Here is a 9601-nt window from a genome sequence, read left to right on the forward strand (position 1 = left end):
GGGCGGGACTTACTCCAGGAACCGAGTGATGTACTGGCGGCTGCAGCGGGACCAGGCGAGAGGCGCCGAGTCGTACAGGAGCTGTGGAGACATGATGGAAGGCCGTTTCCCACGGGGCTCGCAGTCATTGCCGCTGCCGTCATGCTGAATGCCAAAACTGTGAGGATATAGACAGACCCAGGTGGGCGAGCGCCCGGGGGCAGCGCGTCCCCCCTCGAGGCTCCCCAGGGCTGGGCGGCCTGGGGAAAGTCACTGTCCCTCTCTGCGCCTCAGTGCCCTCAAGCAAAATGTGGGTGTGAAATGACTGTGCCTCAAGCTGGACGCCTGTCATCCTGGCTACTCGGGAGACTGAGATCTGAGGATCTGGGTTCGAAGCCAGCCCAGAAAGGAAAGCCTAAGACTTATCTCTGATTGACAAGCAAAAAAGCCATAAGTGGAGCTGTGGTTCAAGTGGTAAAGCACCCAGGCTTTGGTAAAAAAGAAAGAAAAGCTCAGGGACAGCACCCAGGCCCTGAGTTCAAGAACAAGTACCAGCACAAAACAGCAACAACAAAATACATCGTACTCATAAATTGACGTTGAATTGAAAACCCCTTTGTAGGGCTGGGAATGTGGCTTAGTGGCGGGGTGCTTGCCTAGCATGCATGAAGCCCTGGGTTCGATTCTTCAGTACCACCGACACAGAAAAAACTGGAAGTGGCACTGTGGGGGCCAGTGCCCAGACCCTGAGTTCAAGCTTCAGGACTGGTATATAGAAACAAAAAAGTAAAGAATGATTTCCTGTCTATCACAATGTGGTTCAACTAAAGCTGGCCCTAGCCCAGCCCAGCCCTGCGCGTCCCCGGGGATGCAGTGCCCTGTGAAAGTGGCTAGCCCGCTGGGGCCAGGGTGGCTGTGGCCACGCGGGGGTTTACCTGTGGCCGAGCTCATGAGCCACGGTGAAAGCCAGGGGCAGGCCGGTGTCCTCGCTGACGCTGCAGCTGCGCAAGGGCTGGCACATGCCCGCCACGTGGGACAGGCCCAAGGTTTCACAGGGCCGGTTCATGGCCACGCACAAATCCTTCCTGCAAAGGCAGAGACGCGGCCAGGGCTGGAGGAAGCCAGGAAAGACTTCCTCCTATCCTGGGCCATCCAGGGGCCCCAGTGCACACAACCCTTCCCACATCTGCTGGGGAACTGGGAAGCAGATGTGACCCAACACAATAAGGGGTGCCATCTCCATGCTCCACTGGAGGCCAGCAGAGGGAGCATCGCTCCCAGTCTGGGACTCTAAACAAGCTAGCTTTCTGATGCACCTGCTGGTGGATGTACAAACTACATAGGTGATGGAAGTGCAGTGATTCCTGCTACTCAGGACGTGAACAGTGGAGGATAGTGGTTCAAGGCCAGCCTGGGGGAAAAGAGTCAGTGAGACTTCATCTCAACTGACAAGCTGACATGTAAGGAGGAGGATCACTGTCCAAGACTGGCAAAAATGGAAGCCACTACCTGAAAAATAAAGCAAAAAGGAGGACAGGTAGCTCAGGCCTGTCATCCTAGCTACTCAGGAGGCTGAGATTGAGGATCAGTGATTCGAAGCCAGAGAGGAGGAAAGTCTGTGAGACTACTATCTTGAAATAATAACAGAAAGAGATGGAACTGGAGCTGTGGCTTTAGTGGTAGAGCGCTAGCGTGAAGCAAAAGGAGCTCAGGAACAGTGCCTAAGCCCTGAGTTCAAGCCCCAGGACTGACACCCAGAAACAGAATTACTGCAAGATGAAAAGGAGAGAACCTACACACACACACACACAGCGCTGGTGGAAGCCAGCTGTAGGCCAAAGGTCTGCAGCCCTCGGGATAATCAGGCTCCCTACAGGCAGGACTGTATCCCACCACGCATGCGCACAGGCAGCGCTGTGTTCCCACCTCCACGCATGCGCACATGCAGGGTTATGCTCCCCAGACACACGTACACGCAGAGCAGTACTCCACGCATGCGCACAGGTGAGGCTCTACTCCCCAGGCACGCGCACATGCAAAGCTGTACCCCCACGCATGCGCACAGGCGGGGCTGTATTTCCCCAGGCACGCGCACATGCAGCGCTCTACCCCCAACGCATGCGCACTGTGGGGAGGGCTGGCGGTACCTGGTGAGCAGGATGGCGGTGTCGTGGTGCTGGGGATGGCTGTCTCCCTTCATGTTGATGCTCTTCTGCCACCTGCAGAAGCTCCCTAGGGTGTTGTCCGCGTGATGCGTGATCTTTAAGTCCTCCTGGGGACAGAGAGCCGTCAGGGATGCCTCAGCCCGAGAGATGGCGCCAGTGCTGAGAGCAACAGGAGTCGCAGGCCCGTGCAGGAGGGAGGCCGCGGGGCCTCCCCTCACCGGCTGGGCCTCCCCTCCCGCAGACATCTCGTAGGAGAGATCTGACACCTGACCGAGGGGAGTCATGGACCCAAAATGAGCGAGCCAGGCACCGGTACACACGCTGACATCCAGCTACTCAGGAGCCAAGATCCGAGGATCACAGTTCGAAGCCAGCCCAGACAGGAAAGTCCGTGAGACTCTTTATCTCCTCAATGAACCAGCAAAAAGCCGTGGTAGAGCTTAAGTGGTAGAGCACTAGTCTTGAGCAAAAACACTCGGGTTGGGTGCTGGTGGCTCACGCCTGTAATCCTAGCTATTCAGGAGGCTGAGATCTGAGGATCGCAGCTCCAAGCAGCTTGGGCAGGAAAGTCTATGAAACTTATCTCCAAGGAATCATCAGAAATCCAGAATTGGCTCAAGTGGTAAGAGCTCCCTCCTTGAGCTGAAGAGCTCAGGGATAGCACCCAGGCCCAGAGTTTAAGACCCACAACCGACCAAAATATAAAGCACTCAGAGACAGCGTGCAGGACCTGAGTTCAAGCCCAAGGACGGATAGAGGAAAAAGATTTTAAAAGTACCAGGTTGAGCCAGATGCCAGTGGCAAACACCTGTAATCCTACCTACTCAGGAGGCTGAGATCTGAGGATTGTGGTTCAAAGCCAGCCCAGGCAAGAAAGTCCATGAGACTCATCTCCAATAAACCACTCAAAAAACCAGAAGTAGGGGGCTGGGAAGGTGGCTCAGTGGTAGAGCGCTTGCCTTGCATGCCTGAGGCCCTGGGTTCGATTCCTCAGCACCACATAAGCAAAAAGAAAAAGCCGGATGTGGCACTGTGGCTCAAGTGGTAGAGCGCTAGCCTTGAGCTGAAGAGCTGAGGGACAGCACCCAGGCCCAGAGTTCAGGCGCCATGTCTGGACCCAAAAAAAAAAAAAAAGAAGTGGGGCTGGGAAGTTGGCTCAGTGATAGAGTGCTTGCCTTGCATGCATGAAGCCCTGGGTTTGATTCCTCAGCACCACATATGCAGAAAAACGACGGAAGTGGCACTGTAGCTCAAGTGGTAGGGCGCTGGCTATGAGCTGAAGAGCTGAGGGACAGCGCCCAGGCCCAGAGTTCAGCCCCCACGACCATCAAAAGAAAAAAAAAAACAGAAGTAAGCCGGGCGCCGGGGGCTCATGTCTGTCTTCTTAGCTACTCGGGAGGCTGAGATCTGAGGATTGCGGTTCAAAGCCAGCCCGGGCAGAAATATCCGTGAGACTCCTATCTCCAATAAACCACTAGAAAACCGGAAGTGGCGCTGTGGCTCAAGCAGTAGAGCGCTTGCCTTGAGCTGAAGAGCGCAGGGACAGCTCCCAGGCCCAGAGTTCAAGCCCTATGACTGGCAAAAAAAAAAAAAAGTACCAGGTGGCAGTGGTTCAAATCTGCCATTGTAGCTACTCAGGAGGCTGAGATCTGATGATTAAGGTTCAAAGCCAACCTGGGCAGGAACAGCCATGAGACTAACCGAAAAGTTAGACATGGAGCTTTGGCTCAGGTGGTAGAGCACTAGGCCAGCCTTGAGGGGGAGGGGAAAAAAAAAAGCTCAGGGAGAGCACAGAGGCCGAGTGCAAGCCCCAGGACTAGTGAAGAAAAGGAAAGTAAGAGAGGACACTGGTCAGCATTGAGGGCTGGGCGCGGGGGTCACGTGACTGCTCACCTCGTCTTCCAGCAGCACCAGACGCACGATGGTAATGTGGATGGGGTTTCCAATGCTAGGGTGGTGAAACAGGCTTGCCACCTGGGAGAGAAAGCGGGGGGACAGAAGGGAGAGGGGAGAGGAGGAAGCAGGGCTCACCTGTGTACCCATGTTCACACACAGGGCTGAGCACACAGGGACATACACCAGATCCTGTGTGTCTCCAGGCCTGCACACACACACTGCTCCAGCTCCCGACCCCAGCAATGCCGTGATCCAAGCCACACAGCTCTTTGGAGCCGTCTGCCAGATCTTACTACTCTACATAGCCAGCTGACAGTCTGGGTCTCTAAATGCTGCTTTGGGGGAGGCCAGGACCAGCCTGTAAGAAGTGGACACCTGAGTGGACCTGGGAGGTGGGCTGGGGGTGGGGAGCAGGCCGGTGGAGTTCCCATCTTAAGTGCTGGGATTACAGGCCTGCACCTCCCTCCCTCCCTTCCCAATTTACAAAGTAAGGACAGAGGCTCCAGCCTGGTCCAGACCTTTGGCCTCCTCTCTCTCCCCCTTCTCAACACAGGGCCTTTGCACACACTGTGCCCACAGCCTGAAATAGTTTCTCTCCCCTGGTACTGAATCTAATTTTCCCCTCTCTAGCTCTCAGCCTTTGTAGAGCCTTTATTCAACACTCCCAGTAATGATTTGGTGAATGAATCTTGGACTATTTCCAATATATCACTTTATTTTAAAATAACCGGTAGAAAATGAGCACTGTACCCCAGACTAAGTGAGACCAAAGGAACAATGGCAGGGCTGGGAGCTCCTGACTCGCACCTGTCATCCTAGCTGCTCAGGAGGCTGAGGTCTAAGGATCACGGTTCAAAGCCAGCCCATGCAAGAAAAGTCTGTGAGACTCCTATCTCCAATAAACCACCAGAAAACCGGAAGTGGCGCTGTGGCTCAAGTGGTAGAGCGCTCGCCTTGAACACAGAGAGGCTCAGGGATAGCGCCCAGCCCCTGAGTTCAAGCCCCAGGCCTGGCAAAAACAAAAAAACAACTAGCTTTGACCTTCCCCATCTACCCAATTAACAGCATCCCCGAAGCCTGAACACGGGGGCTCCCCTCACTGGAAAAGACTGAGAGAAGTCATGGAGACACAAACACGAGGCAGAGGCCAGGGAAGGCGATCTAAGGGCCAAGGAGCCATGGAGGCGGCCATGGCAGGGGGAGAAGCTGCCGGGCTGCTGGGCGGGTGAGAGCACGGGCAGCGGGGGCCAGGCAGGCAGGGGCATCAGAATGGCGGCGGCCCTGACCTTGACCTACAGCCACACAGTGATGGCCGGACCCCAGGACCCCAGAGGCCGGTGTGGGATGGTGGCCAGCGGAGGCAGGGGAGGTAGGTGGAGCCTGTAGTACCCCCTCCAGTGGTACTCTGCCCAGCACTCTGGGCAGCCTGGACAAATGCAAGGGATAGGGTCTAAAAGCCCTTTGGGCCAGCACCCTGCACAACTACCCTTTCTTTTTTCTTTATTTGCCCATCCTGGGGCTTGAACTCAGGGCCTGAACGCTGTCCCTAGGTTTTTTTCTTCTCAAGGCTGGAGCTCTACCACTTGAGCCATAGCTTCATTTCTAGTTTTTTGCTGGTTTGTGGGAGATAAGAGTCTCATGGACTTTCCTGCCTGGGCTGGCTGTGAACCAAGATCATCAAATCTCAGCCTCCTGAGTAGCTGGGATTACAGTTAAGCATCTGGCTTTTTGCTGGTTCATTGAAGATATAGAGTCTCACGGACTTGCCTGCCCCGGCTGGCTTTCAATCCATGATCCTCAGATCTCAGTCTCCTGAGTAGCTTGGATTACATTGCCCGCCCTCCCCCTCACTCCCCTACCCCACCCCCTATCCCCCTGCTTAAAAACTGCCCTTTCTAAGGGACCCCACCTGGTTCTCAGGAGCCTGAAGCCCTTCCTGCTTAGGGCCCAGCTTTGCGGTCCACTCACCAGGACACCCTCTCCTGCCCCCCATCTCCCCTGCCCCTCCCACAGCAAGCTTACCATGTTCATGATGGTCAGCACGTAGCTCTCCACCTGCGGCTGCCCATGATACTCCACCATTTTGCTATCGGCCACCACCAGCGTCTCCACCCACTTCTCCCTGCTGACCGAGCGTGGCTGCATGCGCCTGGACTGCTGGCGCCGCTGGCGCTGCTCCCACAGCTCACGCTGGGTCTCCGGGTCTGAGGACCCTGTGGGCCCTAGACGGGGTGGGGTAAGATGAATGAACTCTCTTAGACCCAATGGAAACAGTGCAGGGAGGAGGGAAAAGACCCAGGACTTCCCTCCTGGGTCCATGCTGTGTCCTGGGATTCCCAGGGCAATCTGCCTTAGTCCAAGCTTGAGAAGTGTTAAGCCAGGCGTTGTGGCTCATGCCTGTAATCCTAGCTACTCAGAAGGCTGAGATCTGAGGATCATAATTTGAAACCAACCCCAGGTAGGAAGTCTGAGATTCTATGTGTGTGTGTGTGTGTGTGTGTGTGTGTGTGTGTGTGAGTGATTGTGGGGTTGGAACTCTGGGCCTGGGTGCTGTCTCTGAGCTCTTCAGCTCAAGGTACCACTTGGAGCCATAGGACCACTTCTGGTTTTCTGGTGGTTCATTGGAGATAAGTCTCACTGATTTTCCTGCCCAGCCTGGCTTTGAACCTTGATCCTCAGATCTCAGCCTCCCAAGTAGCTAGGATTATAGGCATGAGCCACAGATGCCTGGCTGATTTTTTTTTTTTTTTTTTTTTTGGTCACGGGTCCTGAACCCTGGGCCTGGACGCTGTCCCTCAGCTCTTCAGCTCAAGGCTAGAGCTCTACCACTTGAGCCACAACACCGCTTCTGGCTTTTTCTGCTTATGTGGTGCTGAGGAATTGAACTCAGGACCTCATGCATGCAAGGCAAGCGCTCTACCACTGAGCCACCTTCCCAGCCCCCCACATGGCTGATTCTTAACCTCAACAAACCACCAAACAAAAGCCTCCTCTTCTGTGGAGACATTGCTCAAGTGGTAGAGCAACAGCCTTGTTTAAAAAGCTAAAGGAGGGCTGGGCTGGGAAGGTGGCTCAGTGGTAGAGCGCTTGCCTTGAATGCCTGAGGCCCTGGGTTCGATTCCTCAGAATCACATAAGCAAAAAGAAAAAAGCCAGAAGTTGCGCTGTGGCTGAAGTGGTAGAGTGTTAGCCTTGAGCTGAAGAGCTGAGGGACAGCGCCCAGGCCCAGAGTTCAGGCCCCACGACCAGACCCCCCCCAAAAAAAATAATAATAATAAAATAAAAAGCTAAAGGACAGCACCCAAAGCCCTAGGTTCAGGCCCCAGCATCTGTACCAGCAAAGCAAGAAACGGAGCCCCTGACTCAGTTTCCCCCTCCTTTATCCAGGTGTCAGTGTCTCCCAGCACAGGCAGACTCCACAGTCAGACCCCAGTCTGAGAAGACTTCCCAAAACTCGCCCAGGCAACTAGGGAAACTGAGGTCAAGGGGTTTGCCTTCATGGATGTTTCTGGCAGTCCTTGGGCTGTGGGCAGCTTGAGGCTAGAACATCAGCCACTCCATTGACAGAGGCTGGTTACTCCAGGGTGAAAGTGAGGCGGACAGGAAAGGGGGTGCTCATCCGTGAGGAGGGAGCTGGGGACAGGGGAGGGACAAAGAGCCCCAAAGCCAGGAAGAGAGATGAGAGAGAACAAAGAGAGTTAGTCCAGGCTGATCGGTTGGAGCAGACCTGAAAGGCAGGAGCTGTAGGCTCACAGGACACCTAAAGATTTGGGCTACTGGCTCATGCCGGTAATCCCAGCTACTCAGGAGGCTGAGATCTGAGGATCATGGTTTGAAGTCAATCGAGGGCAGGAAAGCCTGAGAGACTCTTTTATCTCCAATTAACTGACAACAAGCTGGGAAATAGCGCTGTGGCTCAAGGTGCTGGAGCACAAGCCTAGAGCAAAAGCACTCAGGGACAGTGCCCAGGCCCTGAGTTCAAGCCCCACGACTGACCAAAAAAAAAAAAAAAAAAGGGCCCTCTGTGTCTCCAAAGGGGAACATACCTTGTACCCCACAGGTACCTGGAGCCCCAGAGCCTTGACGCTCAGGAGTCTGGCGCTTGTATATCAGGTGGGGCTGCGCATGGCCAGGCCGGGCTGGGGCTCCCTCCAGCGGCTCTATGAAGTAGTCCTCGTTGGAGAGCTGGAATACACCTTTCTAGGGAGAAAAATATCGGGGTCACAGAAGAGGGGGTACATGCACTGGCAGCCCCTCCCACCTTCCCCAACTAAGCCATACTTCACTCATTCCCACACTGACTGTGTGTGTGTGTGTGTGTGTGTGTGTGTGTACAGAGTACTGGGACTTGAACCCAGGGTCTCACATTCTCACTTGGTCTGATCACTCAAAGCAGATGCTCTACCACTTGAGCAACACACAACTCCACTTGTGGCTTATTTTTCTGTGTATGTGTGGTTAAGTGAAAATAAGATTCTCACACTTTCCTGCCCAGGCTGGCTTCAAACAGTGATCCTCAGATTTCAGCCTTCTGAGCAGCTGGGATGACAGGCGTGAACACTTCCTCTGTACCTCTGCCTGGAATGTTCTAGCCTGCCCTTCTCCTCCCCAGCCAGAACTTTCAAAATGAGGCTCAGGAACCCCTCCCAGAGGAGGCTGCTCCCCACATCCACCCAGAATGGGGGATCTATGAATAAACTGACAAGATGGTGGCCTCTGTGTACAGCTGTCATCTTGAGCTGGGGCAGCGCTGCTCGGGCCTCCAGGCTGCTCTACACCCCCTTGGCATTCCCTCTACCTCCAGCCAGTGTGTCCCCTCCACCCAGCCAGGGCCCCAGCTCAGCCCTGTCTCTCCCGCAGGCGATGAATCACTCCAGAAGCATCTCTGCCCACACCCAAGCCACCAAGATGCTCACGGCCAACAGCATGGTGTACCCGGGGCTCAGGGCACAGCTCTGTGTAAGGTTAGCGAGCTGTCCTCACCCATGTCTGGCCACACTGGGACTTGAAGCCTGCTGCTACCCCTTGATTTGCCTGTCCTGTCCTTCCTTCCTTCCCTTCCTTGGATACTGTCTCTCGGTAGCCACTTGAGCCACAGCTCCATTTGCAGCTTCTTGGTGGTTCATTGGAGACGAATCTCACAGGCTTCAGGCTTTCCTGCCTAGTCTGGCTTTGAATGGACATCTTCCTATCTCAGCCTCCTGAGTTAGCATTACAGGTACCCAACCTAAGCTGAATAGTGTGTGTTTCTGTGTGTCTGTGTGTCTGTGCGCGCGCGCTTGAACTCAGGACCTAGGTGCTGTCTCTGAGCATTTTCACTCAAGGCTGGCTCTCTACCCCTTGGACCACAGCTCCACCTCTAGCTTTTTTGCTGGTGAATTGGAGGTGAGAGTCTCTTGGATTTATCTGCCTGGGCTGGCTTCGAACCGTGATCCTCAGCTCTCAGCCTCCTGAGCAGCTGGGATGCCGGTGGTGAGCTGGATTCTGCTGCTACCCAGGACTGACCGGCCCGGCTGGAGGAGGAAGGCGGCAGCCACCCGGCCAGGCCCCCCACAGCCCCCC

At 55.0% G+C, this 9601-nt stretch overlaps 1 protein-coding gene across 1 annotated transcript in view; it reads right to left on the bottom strand.

Annotated features, from left to right (window-relative positions):
• Window positions 1–8967, bottom strand: part of Adamts7 (ADAM metallopeptidase with thrombospondin type 1 motif, 7) — a 27335-nt gene extending 18368 nt beyond the window's left edge. The window contains exons 1-7 of the mRNA XM_013011954.1: window positions 8935–8967; window positions 8086–8239; window positions 6063–6253; window positions 4038–4118; window positions 2127–2251; window positions 915–1064; window positions 14–157 (exon numbers count right to left, since the gene is read on the bottom strand). Of these exons, the coding sequence (XP_012867408.1) occupies window positions 14–157; window positions 915–1064; window positions 2127–2251; window positions 4038–4118; window positions 6063–6253; window positions 8086–8239; window positions 8935–8967 (878 nt within the window). The remainder of the gene's footprint in view (window positions 1–13; window positions 158–914; window positions 1065–2126; window positions 2252–4037; window positions 4119–6062; window positions 6254–8085; window positions 8240–8934) is intronic.
• Window positions 8968–9601: the final 634 nt, after the last annotated feature.

This window comes from Dipodomys ordii, unplaced genomic scaffold (genome assembly GCF_000151885.1).
Source record: "Dipodomys ordii isolate 6190 unplaced genomic scaffold, Dord_2.0 Scaffold15, whole genome shotgun sequence".
Lineage (NCBI taxonomy): Eukaryota > Metazoa > Chordata > Mammalia > Rodentia > Heteromyidae > Dipodomys > Dipodomys ordii.